Genomic DNA, 18,666 nt, shown 5'->3' on the forward strand with positions numbered 1-18,666 from the left:
CTGTCCTGGCCATGCTGGACGTACTGCAAAACATTCGAGGTACTTAGAGCTGTCAGACATGTTCAAAACACCGCATTGTCGATCGCTCTCCCTTGACGACGTCTGGTTTTAATCGCGGTGGCTCAGGACTTCGTTCAGCGGAAAAAGATAGGACATTGCTGGGGTCGCGTGCTTGATGTTGATGATGTACTTTGCGGTGTAGGAGAATTAGGATGTCAAACTTCTCATCAGCCTCGTCGATAGCATCCGAAGGCGGTGAGACTAAATAGGCCCTGTTCTTTGGTTCCCCACCTCACGCCCAAAATTCTGCCGCGGATTTTTGGACTTGAGGAAATTCATTTCATTCACTGGTTCTAGTGGGACTCTTTCGTCGAGTTTGGAACAGAGATTGTGTTCATACACTCTTCTTCCCACCATGCACGCTCTACTCCGGTGACATTTGCCTCTAATATCTTCACATCTTCGCCTGCACCATGGCGCGCGGCGGGAGAAGAGGAGGCGGGAAGCGAGGGCCCGATCTCGCATGGGACGATGAAGAGTCTCTCGCAACTCCGCCGGTTTCAAACAAGCCTCAAGAGACATTCCCTGTAGGTTTGATGACCGGAATGTCAACAAGTACTGGATACTAAACCAGATCCACCCACAGCCTATCGATCTTACTGTCCCACGCCCGATTTCAAGTCATGGACGTGCCGCGGCCACATGCTACCTAAACATGCGAAAACGTGTGCGCAACGGTCCTTATTACGCCGTCCTCGACCCCAGCAGTATCGCAGATGCAAAGACGGGAAAGGTCCTGAAGAGAGCGGGCTTTGATCCCTTCAATGACCAGGAAAAATACACTGCCAAATACCTCCAGAAGAAGCGCACGGTTCCAGACCTCAGTGGGCGAGATTACAGTAAAGACAATGGTAGGTATATCTCAGGCAGATCCTGGAGCCGGCAACGAAAAGACAGGGCTAATACGCAGGGCTGAGGATAGCACTGATATACTTTCCTTACGAACTGTGGCCGTTACTAGATCCAAAGCGCAAGAGCAGTTTATGGAAATCAGCAGACATCCAAATCGACGCCGAGACAAACGCACCCCGCAAGAGTCTTAAGAGGAAACGTGAGATCGTTGTTGACGACGCGGACGAGGAGGATGCAGAGGCGAGAGCGGATGATGAGGGGAATGATACAGACGGCTCAGACCCTCTGCTCTCGGGCACGCGACGGTCTCGAAACAGCACAAAATCTGCGAAGAGGCGGCGCGAGGACCCTACAACGAAGAGGGTGCGTGAAAAGCGTGGTCTAGATGCAGAAGACGAATACTCGGACGACGAAGAGATACGTCCTCCATCCCGTACGAAGAAGGATAAGAACGCCGGTTCGGACGACGAGGATGATGACGACGACGAAAACCCCGACGAGAACAACGAGAACGACAACCCTGATCATACTGGCGACGAAGACGATGAAGAGGGATCGGGACAGGACGAACCTGAGGATTCCGAGTTCGAAGAATCAGATGATGGTGCGGGAGATGATTACAATGCAGAGAATTACTTCGACACAGGTGAAGGAGATGACGACGGAGGTGGTGATGACGAAGGAGCGACTTATTGATCAAGCACTCGTCTCTGCCGAGGCTTTTCAGCGGCACTGGAGTTGACACGGTGGATGTGGGCTCTATGGTGCTTGTTGAAGTGCCGCACACCAAGCGGCATGCCTTTTCCGGCAGTGAAAGTTCTCAGTCCTACCGTACTGGAGCTCTTGGGGGATCGACGCCGGAAGTGCCGTTGCCTCTTTTTACGCATGAAGCTCAAAAGATACCCAGAACTGTAGCTCCATACAGTGCTTATTTGCATTGCGAAACTACCGGAGAGATGTTCGGAGTGGTGACTTTCAAAATCCAGCAATTCCGCGTCCTTTCTCTCTGCCTTCGTGTTTGCGCAATACCATTAGCTCGTCTTAGGAAGCCCAGAATCTGAGAGAGCGGACTCGAAAACCCCGGCTGTGATGGGAGAAGGCGACGCTTTCCATCCCTCTTGCCTCCGTGTCGTGATCATGCGGCCTTGCGAAAGGAATCACACTCAAAGATTTTGCCTTCAGCTGACGAGCTCTCGATAAGGTGGAGTAATGCCGTGTTTCGCGTAAAATTGTCTTCTTTCCGCCTTCTTCTTCTTCCCATTCTGCACATTGTGTTCAACCGCTGAGCTCAGTGAGCCGTATTCATAATAGAACCGCGTTTCTAAATCGGCCAAAGTCAACTCGAGATATCGTGAAATTCGCCGACGCCCCCTCCTCGACATTACGTAGTTGTTGAGGTCGAGGTCTACACTGTGGGAAGGGTTTGTTAGAGGCCAGGAGCCCGGAATAGCAAGAACGGGCTCCGCAAAGTGGACACCTTGCCAAAACTCGCCCGCATGCTCGTCTAGTGATGTGGATGCCCATATCTTCCAGTCTTCCGGTGAAGGCCGGTAGACAAAGTTCAACAACCGGACCTTGATGGGAGGGCAGTACCACCAGTACCCGTACCCCGACATCACATATTCTGGCCTAGTATGGAGAAGCAAGTCCTGTTCCCAGTGACCATAGGTCTGCAGATCTTGACCGGCTAGAAGGACTTCACGTGCCCAGTTCTGAATCCTGCATGACAAGCGGTGGTGATTGAGATCCGACAGGCTGCCATAGAAGTGTCCTAGTAAAGACCCCGAAAATCCCAGATAACTTAGCATAGGCGAGCTGCAGTGTTTTTTGAAAGCTACACCGAAGCCGTTCAACTCGACTGCTGATCGCAATAATGATCGCCATCCCTCGAGATCCGGGCAAGGTGGTGCCGACATTGTGCGAGCCAACCTCTCTACGAGACTGACATAGACCTCTTCTGGCTGGTCGATCCTCCCGGTCAAGCACGAGACGTCCAAATGGGTCTGTGACAAAAGACACCAGAAACCGTCCAAACTCCCAGAAGACCTACATCCAGCATACGCGGCTGGCAGCCGCGTGGCGAGATCCATACTATACCATGGAGGCGAAGCCATCGAGACGATGTTAGTAAGAAGCAGTGGCTGCCACTTCGCAGCTGCGTAAACAATTTCGGGATCCACGTCGATAGAGGAGGTTGCTGTAAGAGCGTGCAAGGTGTCGGTGTGAAGGGCTGGAGGCTGCATGAGGAACGAGTAAAAGCATGTATGACCCCTGAAAAGCCTCAATTCCAAAGACATGGTCGAGGGCTAGGATCCTAGACGTACCAAAAATCTGTCTCATTGATATCGCATCCCTGTTGAAGGAGGAACGTTAACATTGATTGCTGTTCAGATACCCAGGTGTGCTGTACGCCTGGTCAGCGACAAGATTGAACATCAAAGGTGTATTTTGTACATGAAGCAGTGTCTGGCCATTCTCGTCTCTGTCAAAGATGGTACCATCCCTCCTTTGGAAAAGCGCCTGCAATCCTGCAACGTCACCCCGTCGAGCGAGAAAGAAGACAGGTGCATCTCTAGGCAATATATTGTAAGTCCTGAATGTGAAAGTCGACATTCCGCCTGCACGGTCCCGGATGATTTCGAACCGCTTTCCCAGCCACAGACTCTGCAAAATCAGCCGTGAAGTAGCATATCGTGCTACCCTGCGTCGTGCTGGGCACTTCTCAATCTGGGCTACTGTATCTGAATTGAAAATACAGCTCTGATGATGGGAGTCCATCGTGCCAGTGCAAGTCGATTGCGCCACGTTCGGCTTGCAATGTCGACGCTCTACATTATCGCCATTGTCCAATTTCGATGCCATAATCATTGCAGAAACAACTAGCGTCTGTGTGCTTGCATGCTGCTGGAGATTGAGGGTACTCATCACACTGCCCAAGAATGAGCTATCTCCACGGTCATTGTCGTTCGACCTTACCTGAGCGTGGCCATTTGTGCTAGATTCAGGTTGCTCTTCGCCCTTTCGATGCGTCTTCTAGCCTTCTCGATGGACGCATCCTTCAGTACTGTTCTGAGCGAGCCTCGCCACCTCGATCGTTCGATGCTCTTTGACAGCTGGATACAAAGCGGTTTGAGGATTTCCACAGCGTTCTTGCAGGACTCGCGACATTTTTGAGTGATCATCGGAGGAGCGTACTCGGACATTAATGCATCTTGCTCGGCTAATGTCCGCAGAATGTCATCGATAAGATTTAGCTCCTCAATCAGTTCGTGCAGTTCTTCCGGGGCGTGTGCGCTTGAAGTGGAAATCTCCTTGAGCTCCAGGAAGACCTTTGTGAATTCTAGAGCTGCAGCTACGACGTCAATGACCTCAGCCATGGTCGTTGCTGGCTATTCAACCGTCTGACTTTGACGACGTGAAACGTCTACAAAGTCAGTGGCCGACAGAGCAGAACAATCGCAGATGAAGAGGTCAGTCTGCGGTGCAGTGAGGCTGAGCCGAAGGCGAACAAGTCACACCGGCTCCAGCTCAGCATTGTGGCTTTGTCGACATCCTTGCAGTAGCTTGCATAAGGCACATCGCATGCCACCAATGGCGCTGTCGCCATCATTGGCTGGAATCATTGTGGTCACTTGAGAGTGAACATCCCAGTAGCGAACAGCGAGTACACAGTAGAAGTAGGTCTTGTGTAACCACAACGCGCCAAGGCCGGAGAATATTTCTTCCGCAAGAGCGCGGAGTTATCTTACGACTCTTCAATGATTTTGAGTTCGTCATGGAACGGCATAAGGGACGGCGAAGGGGCAAATTCGCATGATGATCGAGCCAGGATCTGGACTCGACGATGCAAACGAATGGACATGACCAAGGAAGGTCCGCGTTGATCGTCTATGGAACCGAGACCGGCACTTCACAGGACTTTGCCGAAGAGATTGGTCGCTGTCTGGAGCGACTTCACTTCGATACCGATGTCGCGGGACTCGACGCCGTAAGCTACAACGACCTTGCACCGTATGCTCTCACGGTTTTGGTCATCGCGACCACAGGCCAAGGAGACTTCCCAGAGAATGCTAGACGATTTTGGACCAGCCTTTTGCGCAAGAAATTGTCCCCGGCTACCCTGTCCGGCGTAGACTACGCCCTAGTTGGGCTGGGCGACAGTTCTTACCCAAAATTCAACTGGGCGGCGAGGAAGCTGGACAAGCGTCTAAGCCAGCTGGGTGCGATCTCGTTGCTCGACTCTTGCGAGGCCGATGAACAAGGCGATGAGGGTACCGATGGCGCTGTTCTAGCCTGGCTTGAGGAGTTTAGAAAGACAGTCTTGAACGAGTTTCCGCTTCCTGAGGGTCGAGAGCCAATTGCGTACGGCGTCTTCCTCCCTAGTAAATGGCGCCTCGAGCTGGTGTCTGCGACTGAGACCGTCACAGAAGTCGCCAATGGCAATGGCTCGCATACGCCGGCTGCGGGATCTTCTTCTTCGAACACATTCGAGGCGACTCTCACAACGAACCAACGAGTGACAGCGTCCGACCATTTTCAAGACGTCCGCTTCATGTCCTTCAAGACGCCTCACACAATCAACTACATGCCGGGCGATGCCCTCGCAATATCCCCACAGAACATGTCGATCGACGTTACGTTCCTGATAGAACGAATGGGCTGGCAAGATGTCGCCGACTCACCCATACGTCTGGTCTCAATCAGAAAGTCCCCAACGCCCAACTCAGCTCGTCTGGTTACAAGCCCTATTTTCAGCAAGGCAGACCTTACCCTCCGCACTCTCCTGACCGAATACATAGACATCAACGCCATCCCTCGCCGATCTTTCTTCGCCGCAATAGCAAACTACACAGCTGACGAAATGCACAAAGAACGACTTCTGGAGTTCACCGACCCGCAATATCTAGACGAATACTACGACTACGCTACTCGTCCGCGGCGAAGTATCCTAGAGATCCTCCAGGAGTTCGACTCAGTGCATCTCCCCTGGCAAGAAGTCACGAATATCTTCCCACCAATGCGGCCGCGACAATTCAGCATAGCAAGTGGCGGCGAGTCGAAACACGCAGATGACGGCTCGACGATCTTCGAACTCTTGATCGCAATTGTCAAGTACAGGACAGTCATCAAGAGGATCCGAGAAGGTGTGTGCACGAGATATCTTGCACAATTACCCGTTGACACAAAACTTCAAGTATCTCTGAAGACAGAAGGTCGATTCTCGAAACCTTCGGAACTGGCTGGCCAAGCACACCTCCTTGTTGGTGCTGGTACAGGCATTGCGCCTCTGCGTGCTTTGATTCAAGAAAAGGCAGCCCAAGCTAGCAAAACAGCGCTTGTATTTGGTTGTCGCAGCGAGAAGGCAGATTATTTCTTTCACGACGAATGGCCCGCGCTCAGCTCTCCTGCCGAGGGGTCGAACGAGGCTAGTCTGGAAGTTATCACTGCGTTCTCACGAGATCAAAAGGCCAAGGTCTACATACAAGACCGCATTCGCGAGCGCAGCGATCTAGTCTGGGAGTATCTGCGAGAGCGCGATGCAACGATCATTGTGTGTGGTTCGTCAGGACAAATGCCGAAGGCGGTTCGGCAGGCATTGGCCGATGCGCTTTTGGAGCAGGCACAGAAAAGAAAGGCCGAGTCTCCAACAAAGAGTATAGACACAGCGGGGTCTGATGACGAAGAGTCAGACGAACCGATAGAGGATCACGAGGATGCCGAGAAGTATCTCGCAAGGCTGGAGAAAGAAGGACGGTATAAACAGGAGACGTGGTCGTGACATGCCACCGTATAAGAAGTTGTGATAGACTGTGAAAGACAGCGATGGAATCACAAAATTTTGTGCAAGACACACATTTCATGATCCTTGCTAGAGAGCAGGAGATATCATCTTAGAATACTGCGTACAACACTATGATAAGTCGTAGGACATTTTTTCACGTTTCGCTAAATTTCAAAATCCACCCATGCCACGGTTCCCCTATCTGGGTATGCTCAAACAGCAACGCTCTTCTTATCCGAGCAATCGCAACCTGTGCTTCCAGCAGCAACCTGGGTAGGTGTCCGGGCATAGCTGGGTGGGACATCGAGTGCAGGGTTCCGAAGGAAGAAATTTCTTGGCCGCAACAGCAGGGTCATAGGCTCAGCCGGCATGACGGGGAAATCTTCGGGTGACGGGAAATGGGTAATGCCAAAGGTGTGCCACAGCACGATGTCTTCGTTATCGATCTTCTCGTCAGGGTGGCTCTCGATCCATTGTGGCAGACCCATGGACGGTTCACCAGAAGTCTGGGGCACGTGGCGGCCTGCAGGGTATAGTTGGTCGTCGGAGTCTGCGCGATATCAGTACTTGCATAGAAGAAAAGAAAAGAGGTATCATGAACTTACGCTTGGTGACGTGCACGGCATGGCGGGCAAAGCCGGCACGTTTCCAGACCAGTCCACCCTTCTTGGGGAGCAAGGTCGGGACTTCTCTGCTGACCAGCTTGTAGGAGACGGGTTTGTGTGAGTATGGGTTCAGCTTGTTCTCGTTCGCGATCTCCCAGGTGCGCGAGGTGGAGCCGTCATAGTCGGCCATGGCTTCGACGGGATTGGTGTACTTCTTCTTCTTAGCGTAGAAGGCGTTGCCGTAGAAGTTCTCCTCGGAGCCGATTTCGCCAGGACCTTGGGCGGCGTCGACTTGGAAGATGGTGTTATTGGGGCCGTCGACATTTGGGTCAATTCGCATGCAGAACAGATGTTGATGGTTGTGTGCGTTGACGCCAGGGTAAACTTCTGTGCCCCAGCCCTTGGTGTCCTCACCAGGGTTCATAGCATAGGTGTTCAGGATACCGGTGAGCTTGATCTCCAGCTGAACAGTGCCGTCTTGGTGGAAGATCCAGTACACGCAGTATTCGTAGTTTGCAGCGGTAAAGACGTGGCTGATGATGAGTTTTCGAGCACGGGTCACAACGACCGAGTCATCACGGAAATCGGTGTGCTTGAAGAGGATACCGGCATCTTCTTCGTGGATGCAAATAGCATTCTTGATGGTTTGGGCTGAGCCGGCCTTGTTGACAAAATCGGCGTCCATGTAGTGGATGCTGCCTTTACAATCACAGCCTAGGCTAAGAGAGTTGGTCATGTATCCGCCACCGTATTCACCGAGATCGAAAGCGTGCTTGCGTTGATGTGGGCGTTCAGGATTGCCGTAGGGTACGACCATTTCAGCAAGAGAAAGTCTGTAAAAGACCGGTCGTGCCTTGCTTTCGTTCTTATCGAAATAGGTGATGTTGTTAAGGACAATGCCTTCCCTGTAGTTGAAACCAACATGAACGGACCAGTTTTGCCATTCGATGATACGGCCGTTGATCTTGAAGCTCACACCTTCAGGTTGGGTGATATTGATGGGCTTGATATCTGTCCTGTAGCCGCCCGACTCCTCGATAGACTTTACGTGATAGTCGTTTGGCGGGGCTTGATTGAGAGGTCGTCGGATCTTGGGGATATCGATATGAATGATTTCCTTCTTGTTGGAGTCGTAGATGGGGCAGAAATCGAGAGGGAATGAGTATTGAGAGTTGTCTGGATGAGGTCGATAGTACATCAGCGCCTGCTGTAGGCGTACGGAATTGCCGAATCTCTCATCAAAACCGATGGTCCAGGGATCACAGTAGACCTTGTACATGTCCTCAGGAGGGATGCCAATGATACCGCACTGCTCGATCACTTTAGGATCTTTCCGCATGGTCATTTCCACGGCGTTTAGGTCTTCCATGGTGATCAATGGCTGAACACCGGGCGTCGCTTCCCACTTGAGAACCTTCTGCTCAGTAAGATCGACATGCCCGTCGTAGACTTTGCCGTCGGTGGTAATGACGACGATGTCGGCAATACGAGCAGGTCTCTTGGTGTGGGCAGGATCCGCCAACCATGCCAGCATTACCTTCTTGGGAGGTTCCAAAAGTGTAACGGCATTGTAGTAGAGTTTGCCGTGTTCCTTGCGAAGTATCGAGACAGCAGTGTCAATCTCAAGAGAAGAAAGAGGGTCCAAAGGATGAGGAGGGGAGACGGTGTTGGACACCTGCTGTGCCAACTGCTTGACTCGCTCAAGAACCATGATTGCCGTCGGCAATAACGAGCAAGTTGATGAATGATGAATGAATCAGTAGAGGGTAGTTGAATGGAATGATGGGAGACTAGGGCCGCCAGTTATATGTAGGGCAGCGGACAGGGTCCTCGCGATCAAAATGACAACGCTTTGCCTACCTTGCCAGCGGCCACGGCTCCATGGCGATGCCTCTTTATTACTCGAACGAGGGGCAACGATAAGGAGATAAGGGTGGGAAGGCACGTATCCTCACTCGTTGATGTCGTGGTGCCTTTCCTCTTTGCCGCCTACAATTCCGATCAAGGGCAATATTTGCCTCTTATGGGTTAGCTTTGCTCCTCACCTGGGGTCACAGACGGCTGGTTCCTCAACAGAGTAGGTCACCGCGAGCACATTCTCTGCATCCAGTTTGATAATGCCGTAATCTTTCCGAAGACCCTCTGGCAATGCTCGTATGAAAAGGTTGCTATGGATCTACGCATATCGGAAACTCTTTGCGATCTCTACCGCACACCCGCATTGACTTTAGTTATGGGTCCAACAATATTCAGTTTCGCAAAGCTCGGGGTGCCCTTCTGTTCCAACAAATGCAGGTTGATTGTCGTTGAACGAAGGTTTCCAGGGTGAAGGGCGCGATCGAGGCGGCATGCTGCAAGGCTGACAAGGCTGCGGCACTGTCTTCATTGGACTCTGAGTGCCTGCACAGCACTGTGCTCGCGGTGAAGTGCAGAATGTTGCTGTCCTCCAGAAATGGTTCCTTCATTTCTCTTTCTTTCTTCCTGTCTAGCAGCCAGTAGACCCGCATATGTACAATCAAAACATTGCTCTTCATCGTTCAGAGTACTGTCGGCCCACTCCAGCACTTGGTCGTAGGCACAAACAGATTGATCCATGCTGGTGACTGTTTAATGATGTCCTTCACCATGACCATTGTCATGGCCATGCGATTTGTTCAGGAACAGTGCCTCGAACAGAACGTAACCTGCGAATGCAACCGACGCAATGCCGAGACCGGGGAATGCACGCTTCATTCGATTCCATCGCGTGAAAGGACCGGTGTATCTCCATGCCTCGCTATGACCCGTCAGAATAAACCCCAACAAATTAGCAACTCTTTTACCTTCGTGCCCAAGGATCCCTAGCTCGCCATTCTCTGCTGGTCGCAGCGTCTGTGAAGGTCTTCATGTCAAATCCGGTGGGGTTGGTTGAACGAGCCATTGTGCAGAGCGGACAGCGGGTGAAGCGCTGCTTTCCTCGTCGAAGGGGAGAGACCTATTCAGACTGATCAGCGAGTGAGAACAAAGTGAGGCTTATGGAGACTGACCGACTGCGTGACGCGACAGGACAATGTCTGCAGCGAAGCGAAGCTATTGAGTCAATGACTGAATGAACGAACGGGTGATGCAGATTGGAGCTCAAGCCAAGACTGCGCTTTGGAGGGGAACGATCCGCAGACGAAGCCTGTGGTCCGCCGTTGAGCTAACCGGTTTTGGCCGCATCTTTTTACTAGCGGGCTGGAGCAAGTCCTCAGATATCAATAAGTGTCCCGCAGACTGTTCCTTCCATCATTTTGTGTTTCCATCGTCGCGATGACTTTTGGTTCACAATGAACGACGTACGCAGGCTCCGCACCATCTGCAATATTTATTTGTGAATTCGATTTAATGGTCCGACCGACATTTCACATTTGAGACGCTCAACCTATCCTTCTACCGCGATGAGCCCATACGATCTATGGTCTCTTTCATCATTCATACGCTGAGTTCGCTACCACCATGGCTCCGCCTCGTTATGGCAACCAGTCCCTGAACGGGCCATACCACATACCACAAAATCATCTACAATCACACAACTCGTCTCACCAGCATGGCGCACTACCTCCTCCAAATCACCTTAGTACACCTTCCTTCGGCGCCGGAGGTTCATCCAACGCGAGTCCGTTTGCGATGGCTGGCAACCTGAACAATGGATTCGACAGAAGTATGTTGGAAGGTGGCATCCTTCCTGGTCAGATGACACAAATGGGTTTCGCAAGAGGCGGACCTGTACAAGCGCATCAGAACTATGATGCGTTGGGTGGACCTCTCGAGCACAAAGACGATGCGAGAATCCGTAATGTCTGGAAACACAACCTCAAAGAAGAGATGGCGACCCTAAGACAGCTTGTCGACACGTATGGGTACATTGCAATGGTAAGAGCCTTCATGTCACTCACATCCGAAGCTCAGACTGATGTGGTTAATGTAGGACACCGAGTTTCCTGGTATCGTTGCCCGACCGATTGGCCAATTCACCACCAAGGCCGACTACCACTATCAGACATTACGATGTAATGTAGATCTGCTCAAAATGATACAGCTTGGAATCACACTATTCAAGCCAGACGGATCTTTACCACCTCTGGACGCAGTCCCACCAGCCAAACCACAATTCCATCCAAATCTCCTACCTACTCCGTACACATGGCAATTCAACTTCCGGTTCTCCTTGGAGACAGATATGTATGCCCGTGAATCGACACAGATGCTCACCAAGGCCGGTATCGACTTCGACAAGCACGCCAAACATGGCATAGATCCTGACGACTTTGGCTCGCTTCTGATCAGCTCCGGTCTCGTTCTGGATCCTGATGTACGTTGGATATCTTTCCACTCCGGCTACGACTTTGGCTATCTCATGAAGCTCATGATATGCAAACCGCTTCCCGAGGACGAGGGTCAATTCCATAAATACCTGGAGAAGTTCTTCCCGTCACTATACGACATCAAATTCATGCTCAAACATGCCGGTGTCAAAGGACAAATCAACAGCAATCAAGCTCTGACACAAGAAGCAGCTTTGATCATACAAAGAGTCATGACCAAGTCAGGCCTACAAGACATCGCGGAAGAACTTGCAGTAGCACGGATTGGTCAAGCACATCAAGCTGGTTCCGACTCCTTGCTTACTGGGCAGGTCTATTTCAAAATGAGAGAAAAGATCTTCAACGGGACTATCGAAGAAGATAAATACAGGTTGCAAGTGTGGGGTCTGAACGCACAGATGCCCACAGGAGGAGGTCTCAACAACCGTGATTTCAACACGCCCAACATGAACGGCGCCACATTTTACAACCAGAACGGTACACCTACGACACCTCAGACGGGAAATATCGGTATGGCAAGCGGACCTGCACACACACCGGTGCCCGGTCATAGTATGCTGGGAAGCATGACGCCTGGAGGATTTGGCAACTTCCAATATCAAAAGGCGATGAGTTAGAAGCCTTCACCTCTCCCCGACCGATTTCAGTTTCGAGAGGCGAATTCTCAAGGGTTTCTGACGGCGGATGATGATTTTGAGCTAGGGCCCTCGCCTATATCGAATCATTCGGATCATCAGGATGACTGGCCCTGTAGCACAACGCGTAAGTATGGCAAGCAGGACCGCAATCGTGTGTCGACGTGGAGGTATCGTAACGGTGGACATGAACATGGTCAGCGGGCGTTTAGACCTTGGGGCTCAGGGGAATGATATTGTTGAAGCCGGATCTTAAAAGCATGCACGCGTGTCACTACTCTGGGAGGACGGTCGGCGTGGTATGGGCTTAATCAGAGGGACTGGCTTGGTTTAGTCTGGTACATGTATTCTGTACAGAACTTAGGTAAGAAAGTGCTCAGGCGAAGACAAGATTAGTCTTTGCACGAAATGGATCCATTGTCCTATTGTCAAGTCTTAGTAGAATGTAGTCTTGAACTTCTTTCTATCTCTCACCCCTTCATCTTCATGCTCTAATCTTGTCCAGTACTAGCGGAATCGAGGCTGTTTCGTCCTGGATAGCAAATCTTTCCGGCCTCAGCCAAGGCTGGTTGTTGATCATCCACACAGGGCGAGACCGCCGTCTGTGCAACCGTAGGTTTCCAACGTGGTGCCTTACGCCGCCGTGTTTCTGCATTCATCGTCCTCGTAGCTTTGTCAATCTTAAGCCTGAGTCAAGGACTGGCAGAAGGATGCGGTTTCCATGAATACCTGTCTCTAACAGGATAGAATATGCACCACGGTATCGGCCGTCCGACAATTTCGGGCTGCTTGACGAGACATCGACGTCGGTCGACCATGGCTACTGATGCTGAGCATGGCCATCGCTTTACAACCATTTAGCCCGGATCTGCCGTCGCAGTCAACTGTTTCTCACAACATGATGGGCCCCGGGAGTCTCAGCTGCCCAGATACTTCCTCCAGCCGTCTCTCCAGACGGCCCTCTGGCCCTCGTCGGCGACGCCAGGCCTCTCACCGATTCTAAAGCGTTCCCATCGTGCATCGCGACCCGTGCCGATGCATATCAGGGTTGAGTTGTCCATCCAGCCGAGAATCCCTTTTTGCGGGCGATTCGGCAGCGACCCTAGAGCAGGAAGATAAGAAAGCGAGGATCCATTAACTCCAATGTTTTCATCGCCCATCTCGAAGTGTGCGGAAGCAAAGGAATAGATGTCTGAAAACACCCTTGGCAGAAGAGGAATCTTGGACAGGAAACCCCATTTCTGGTTTGTGGACAAGTCCTCGTCGGCAGAAACATGGGGTGATTGGGATCGACGGGGTGCAGGCCGAGGGCTATTCGGGTGCGAGGGCGAGGATATCGGGAGGTCGAAAACGTGGAGGGTAGATTTGTCGGAGGTTACAGCGAGCATGCTGGAGTCTGGCGACATGGCGATGCTGAATATGTATGCTGGATCTACACCGCGGCGCAGTTCGGCGATCTTGGTGCAGTTCGATGTCGAGAAGACACGAATCAACGTCCCAGTCTCACTGGCTGTGGCCAGAAACTGCCCATCGTTGCTAAGGTCCATTGCTCGCAATGCAGATGTATGAGCTGGTATGATGCTGACGTTCCCGGATCCCAATTCAACCAGCTGTACTTTGCCTGGCGAGCGACCTGGGAATGCTACTAGTCTGGATCCCAGCGAGCAAAGGCCCAAAGGGTTGTCGGCGGTCTCGAAGACTGCAGTTCGTTCGGGCGGAGATGAAAACTTGTATAGGTGTATGCTGTTCTGAATCGCAATGGCGATCCAAGACTTCGTCAAGCGAACCCGCAGGACTGCTGTCTTCAACTCGAGTGTGATTGCGACTTTCTGTTTGGCATCATCCCAGATCATGACCTAGCATGGCTGTCAGGTTCCCGCTCTTCTGCCTGTTCTCCCTGCCATACCTTTGTCTGTGGCCATCTCGGGTTCTTTCCACCTCCTACCAGCGCGAGATAGTTGTACCGGCCCAGCATCTCGGCCGTTCCAATTCCAGCATTGAGATCTGCTTCCTGCTTAGAGGTTGAACAAAGATAGGAAGGCGCAGGTGGTACCTCTGGATGCTTTCAGTTCGCAGGGATCGGAATTGAAGACTGATAAGTTGGAGTCAATGGTCTGCCAGCTATGCCTGAAAAGCCACATACCACAAAAGCCTGTATCAAGGCCAACTGCGAAGCAACTCGCATCGCTGTTGAAGGAAGCCGATAATGCAATCGGTCCCGAGGACTCGTCGATGATGGGTCGTGTATTCATTTCTGATCAAGCACTTCTATACATCATGATGTGCTAAATGCCTGGCGATGGTGGTATGCCCACAAGGGACACCTTGGGTAGAAAGCGAAGCGATCAATGAATGCAATTGTTTCCTATTCGTAAAGTCCCATGTTTGATGTCGTCGAATTGTTTTAGGCTTCGAGATGCGGGAGGACGACAACGAATGGGGCAGGATGCCCTGCTCGTCCCCTAGTGCCCCTCCAGGGTTGCGTTTCCGGGTGGGTTCCTCAGGCCCCTCCCGGTGGTCGCTTAAACTTCAGATGATCGAACACCATCAGGTACACAGCCACACTGGGCACGATCAGTCATCCCACACAGGCCGCATGATGAAGGCCACTGACCCAGAATCTCTGATACTTTTATGTGACGATGCGATAAGCGGCGCGAGACCCAATCCGTCCATCCAACATTTCCAGGAAGATGTCATCAAAAGGCCACGCGACCGCACATACTTGATCCGAGATAATTGAAACAAAGCGCCCAGTCCTGTCTCAACAACCTCGACACTTATACGGAGCTTCTGTGAAGGCTCTTGAGGCGTTCAAAGTGGCATAGCTGTTGCCATCCACGACTTTCATCTGTCATGATGAGGTAACTCGATCAATATACCGCACACAGCTGCTTTTCCAACCTGTCAATCTGTGTTGAACAGCAATGTCGTTGGGATTAGGCGACAAGGGTGAGAAGAGCCAAATTTCTCCCAAGCCATGGCACTCCACAAACCCATGGGGAGCAAAGGTCAGACCGCCAGGCGCACTCTATCTACCGCCCGCTGCTCACGCTAGCCACGCTGCTCAAATCTCGGCGCCCCAGTCATTGTCGGCTGCTGTCAGGGCCCGGAAGAACGAGTATATCCGGAAGAAGACCATTAAAATCAAAGTCGGCACCTGGAATGTCGCTTCCATCAGTGGTACTGAAAAGGACCTGGGTGCCTGGTTCATTGGGGGACTAGGGGTTAAAGGACTATCGCAGGATTTAGCCGGCCTTGGGTTTGACGACGATGATGGCGATGATTCTGACAGCGAACGAAATATTGAGTCTGTCGAGGCACAGGAAGCACGTTTCGCGAAGAAGAAGACAACAATGCCGAAGGATGATGTCCCTGCAGAGCCCAGTGGTGAACAGGTTGACCTGTACGTGCTAGGTCTGCAAGAGGTCGTTGACGTGTCTTCCATGACCGAGGCTATCAAGCCTTACACTGATCCAAATCCCGGGAAAAAGTGGAAAAGGTCTCTGAAACGTGCACTACCGCCTGGATATATAAAAGTTGCAGAAGAGCAACTTCTGGGTTTGCTCATTCTGATCTATGCCTCTCCAGAACTTGCTCCAACCATCAGTTCAGTGAGTACCACATCCGTGGGAACCGGCCTGATGGGTTATTTGGGCAACAAAGGTGCGGTCTCCGCCAGGATTATGCTGGGAGAGACCACGAAACTCTGCTTTATCAACTGCCATCTCGCTGCTGGAGCAGACCCAACAGCCTTGATCCGTCGGATATGGGACACGACACAAATTTTGAACAAAACACGGTTCGCACCCGTCAGTCCGGATGGAGAAGTAGCAGAGATCACAGAAGAAAAAATTGGTGACGAGGACTTTGCATTCTGGTTTGGCGACTTGAACTATCGTCTAGACGATATCCCTGGAGAAGATGTTCGCAGATTATTGCTCCTGCATACTCGAAATGAGTACGACATCGAGAATAGGTCTAAGCGACGAATCGACAGTGAACTAGGATATGTCGATCCACACCCGAGCGATACAGTACACCCACAACAGACTCATTATGAATATAAAGATGCTGAGAGGCCGGCCATTCATAGCGAAGCTGAGCCGGCGCTTGATCCAAGGTCCGATCCTGCCTCACTTCTTACCACTATCCAATCTCTGCTGGCACACGATCAGCTGCGCAATCAGCAGAGAATGCACAAAATATTCCATGAAGGTTGGCGTGAGGGAGAGATCACGTTCCTGCCCACATACAAATACGACGTTGGAAGTGTGGGCATGTTCGACTCGGGAGAAAAGAAACGAAGCCCTAGCTGGTGTGACAGAATTCTTTATAGGACTCGTCGGGACAAAGAGATGTACGAAGAGAAGATGAGACAACTCACAGACTCACGCAAAAAAGACGCGTCCATGAAAGCGCGGGGCATTGATGAAGCTACTGCTGAACACGACGTTTTGTTTGATTACGATCCAGAAACTGACGGACTAGCATATGGTGATGATTACGACGAATATGATGACCAACAAGACGCATGTCATGATGCTGAATTGGTCAAGACTCATGAAGACTATGGCGATACGATCGAAATCAACAACTACATTTCGCATCAAAGAGTGTTGTCATCAGATCACAAGCCGCTCAATGCCGTCTTCACCCTCACCTACGATGCAGTGGTACCGGAGTTGAAGGCAAAGGTACATCAGCATGTTGCTAGAGGACTAGACAAGGCTGAAAACGAGAACCGTCCTACGGTGACTGTGGTAGTGGACCACCACGCTGACGAACGAATACCAAACGCTGACGGTCCGGCAGACATGAATGCCGTACTCTTTGGCGAGATCCGCTATGCCGTAAAGAAGACGCGGCTCATCACCATTGCCAACACGGGACAGATTGCTGCTTCCTTCTCATTTGTCGAGCGGCCTGCAGAACCCGGACAAGAAGCAGGTGTTGCACCACGCTGGCTACAACTTATGACTGATCCACATGAGGTCCAAACAACAACTGTGAAGGCTCCAATGGAGTTGTCGCCTGGTGAATCGTGCAGCATCGGACTATCTGTCGACATTGCCGATGGGGAGCTTGTATCTGAACTCAACGAAGGACGCGCCCGGTTGGAAGACATCTTGGTGCTCCGACTCGAAAATGGCAGAGACCATTTCATTCCGGTCAAAGGCATCTGGCTGCAGTCAGCTTTTTATCGCAATCTCGACCAACTAGTACTGGCACCAGAAGGTGGCGTCCGTAATATGCACGTTGAAGACCTTGCCAACGAGAGCGGTCAAGCTTCCATGAGTCATCATTCTGCACCCAAAGAATTATATGCCCTCACCGAAGTCATCCCTGTCTACGTTGTAAGATCGATTGCGGAATGGAGCATGATCCATGATGAAGACATTCCGCCCTGGCAGTACGCGACAGTGGGCATAACGTGGCCATTCACCCGTGATACCTGGACTTTACATGAAGACGATGAGCGTTCGGACCTCTTGGCTAGCATCCGAGAGGCGCTGGACACCGCAAGCCCTCTCGACACCCATTTTGAGGCAGAGGCCTCATGCATTGTCCGGTTAGAAACACTCGCCGAGACCTTGACAGAATTTCTTCGATCCCTTCGGGATGGGATAGTGTCCGCTAGCTCATGGGCGGAAGTGGAACGTTCGTTGAGCGCCATGGAGAAGGGCAAAGTCCAACCCAGCTCACAAGAAATCCAGGATATGGTCATGGAAGCGCTATCCCCATATCCGGTCCACAGCGTATCATTCACTTTCATCACTTTTCTGTTGACACGGATTGTCAATGAACTGGCCCCATGTGGCGCACCAGCTTCCACACCCGGTGAGCTACCGCCGGCTTCGCCAAATCCCTCGAGACGGTCGAGGACGTCCACGATGTCAACCGACTCAGAGCAAGCTCCTTCGATATACTCACAAGTAGTGTCACCACAGAAGAAGAGTTTTTTCCCTGCTTTCCGGGGTCGTCGAACGCAAAGTGTTTCAGCGTCGTCAATGGATGGAACAGACGCCGAGCCTGCCCATGCTGAACGAAGGAAGCAACTGATCAGCGCGTATGCCGATATATTTGCGCCAATTGTGATCCGGTCACAAAGTGATGCTACTGTCAAGGGCAAAGACAAAAGGGCCTTGGAGTCCCGAAAGAAGAGAGTGCTGGAAGCATTTCTCCAAACCAGATAGTAAAGAAGTAAGCATCGACATCATATTCTCGGGCTTAGATCGGCGAAAAGCTACACAATGCAGTACAAAACTGTGATTCCTGTCCCCTGAAGGATCTCGTACTCTCTGGTAGTGGCTTCGCCATAAGTACATGCTAACGATGAAGTGCCCATACCGATCAGCAAACGAGGCTGTGGCGTCGTGCAGCTT

General features: G+C 51.5%; 8 protein-coding genes across 8 annotated transcripts; 4 read left to right on the plus strand and 4 right to left on the minus strand.

The window, feature by feature from the left end:
* Window positions 1-321: 321 nt before the first annotated feature.
* EDD37DRAFT_662513 (DNA-directed RNA polymerase III subunit C31) lies at window positions 322-1,608 on the plus strand (the record flags this gene model as incomplete). The annotated part of the gene is made up of 3 exons (XM_062819163.1): window positions 322-587; window positions 647-911; window positions 971-1,608. The coding sequence occupies exons 1-3, from the start codon at window positions 474-476 to the stop codon at window positions 1,606-1,608; spliced, it is 1,017 nt and encodes a 338-aa protein (XP_062672621.1). The 5' UTR covers window positions 322-473.
* A 264-nt stretch (window positions 1,609-1,872) lies between these two features.
* EDD37DRAFT_226862 (uncharacterized protein) lies at window positions 1,873-4,556 on the minus strand. The gene is made up of 4 exons (XM_062810484.1): window positions 3,889-4,556; window positions 3,367-3,841; window positions 3,237-3,316; window positions 1,873-3,183 (listed from the first exon to the last, which is right to left on the minus strand). Exons 1-4 carry the CDS (start codon window positions 4,287-4,289, stop codon window positions 2,091-2,093), a joined length of 2,049 nt encoding a protein of 682 aa, XP_062672622.1. The 5' UTR covers window positions 4,290-4,556; the 3' UTR covers window positions 1,873-2,090.
* A 124-nt stretch (window positions 4,557-4,680) lies between these two features.
* On the plus strand, window positions 4,681-6,844 carry EDD37DRAFT_620471 (NADPH-ferrihemo protein reductase). Its single transcript, XM_062815923.1, has one exon. The coding sequence runs from the start codon at window positions 4,757-4,759 to the stop codon at window positions 6,689-6,691; it is 1,935 nt and encodes a 644-aa protein (XP_062672623.1). The 5' UTR covers window positions 4,681-4,756; the 3' UTR covers window positions 6,692-6,844.
* On the minus strand, window positions 6,799-9,310 carry EDD37DRAFT_227018 (primary-amine oxidase). The gene is made up of 2 exons (XM_062810486.1): window positions 7,300-9,310; window positions 6,799-7,244 (listed from the first exon to the last, which is right to left on the minus strand). The coding sequence occupies exons 1-2, from the start codon at window positions 9,008-9,010 to the stop codon at window positions 6,907-6,909; spliced, it is 2,049 nt and encodes a 682-aa protein (XP_062672624.1). The 5' UTR covers window positions 9,011-9,310; the 3' UTR covers window positions 6,799-6,906.
* A 596-nt stretch (window positions 9,311-9,906) lies between these two features.
* EDD37DRAFT_646440 (uncharacterized protein) lies at window positions 9,907-10,219 on the minus strand (the record flags this gene model as incomplete). The annotated part of the gene is made up of 2 exons (XM_062817734.1): window positions 9,907-10,075; window positions 10,122-10,219. 2 exons carry the CDS (start codon window positions 10,217-10,219, stop codon window positions 9,907-9,909), a joined length of 267 nt encoding a protein of 88 aa, XP_062672625.1.
* Window positions 10,220-10,776: 557 nt separating this feature from the next.
* Window positions 10,777-12,262, plus strand: EDD37DRAFT_605573 (ribonuclease H-like domain-containing protein; the record flags this gene model as incomplete). Its single annotated transcript, XM_062814821.1, has 2 exons — window positions 10,777-11,193; window positions 11,249-12,262. 2 exons carry the CDS (start codon window positions 10,777-10,779, stop codon window positions 12,260-12,262), a joined length of 1,431 nt encoding a protein of 476 aa, XP_062672626.1.
* A 779-nt stretch (window positions 12,263-13,041) lies between these two features.
* EDD37DRAFT_227071 (WD40-repeat-containing domain protein) lies at window positions 13,042-14,872 on the minus strand. Its single transcript, XM_062810487.1, has 5 exons — window positions 14,424-14,872; window positions 14,334-14,372; window positions 14,187-14,284; window positions 13,176-14,136; window positions 13,042-13,125 (listed from the first exon to the last, which is right to left on the minus strand). The coding sequence occupies exons 1-4, from the start codon at window positions 14,530-14,532 to the stop codon at window positions 13,198-13,200; spliced, it is 1,185 nt and encodes a 394-aa protein (XP_062672627.1). The 5' UTR covers window positions 14,533-14,872; the 3' UTR covers window positions 13,042-13,125; window positions 13,176-13,197.
* A 335-nt stretch (window positions 14,873-15,207) lies between these two features.
* EDD37DRAFT_691205 (phosphatidylinositol-bisphosphatase) lies at window positions 15,208-18,477 on the plus strand (the record flags this gene model as incomplete). Its single annotated transcript, XM_062820017.1, has 1 exon — window positions 15,208-18,477. One exon carries the CDS (start codon window positions 15,208-15,210, stop codon window positions 18,475-18,477), a length of 3,270 nt encoding a protein of 1,089 aa, XP_062672628.1.
* Window positions 18,478-18,666: the final 189 nt, after the last annotated feature.

Source organism: Exophiala viscosa (genome assembly GCF_022695815.1).
Source record: "Exophiala viscosa unplaced genomic scaffold EDD37scaffold_2, whole genome shotgun sequence".
NCBI lineage: Eukaryota > Fungi > Ascomycota > Eurotiomycetes > Chaetothyriales > Herpotrichiellaceae > Exophiala > Exophiala viscosa.

Coding starts and splice junctions, on each gene's coding strand:
- EDD37DRAFT_620471 (XM_062815923.1), top strand. CDS start 4,757: ATGCAAACGAATGGACATGACCAAGGAAGGTCCGCGTTGATCGTCTAT.
- EDD37DRAFT_227071 (XM_062810487.1), bottom strand. CDS start 14,532: ATGAATACACGACCCATCATCGACGAGTCCTCGGGACCGATTGCATTA. Junction 14,373..14,423: donor CCTTGATACAGGCTTTTGTG/GTATGTGGCTTT, acceptor CCAACTTATCAG/TCTTCAATTCCGATCCCTGC. Junction 14,137..14,186: donor CGAGATGGCCACAGACAAAG/GTATGGCAGGGA, acceptor CAGCCATGCTAG/GTCATGATCTGGGATGATGC.
- EDD37DRAFT_226862 (XM_062810484.1), bottom strand. CDS start 4,289: ATGGCTGAGGTCATTGACGTCGTAGCTGCAGCTCTAGAATTCACAAAG. Junction 3,842..3,888: donor GCACAAATGGCCACGCTCAG/GTAAGGTCGAAC, acceptor ATTCTTGGGCAG/TGTGATGAGTACCCTCAATC. Junction 3,184..3,236: donor ATCAATGAGACAGATTTTTG/GTACGTCTAGGA, acceptor GAGGCTTTTCAG/GGGTCATACATGCTTTTACT.
- EDD37DRAFT_227018 (XM_062810486.1), bottom strand. CDS start 9,010: ATGGTTCTTGAGCGAGTCAAGCAGTTGGCACAGCAGGTGTCCAACACC. Junction 7,245..7,299: donor TGCCGTGCACGTCACCAAGC/GTAAGTTCATGA, acceptor GATATCGCGCAG/ACTCCGACGACCAACTATAC.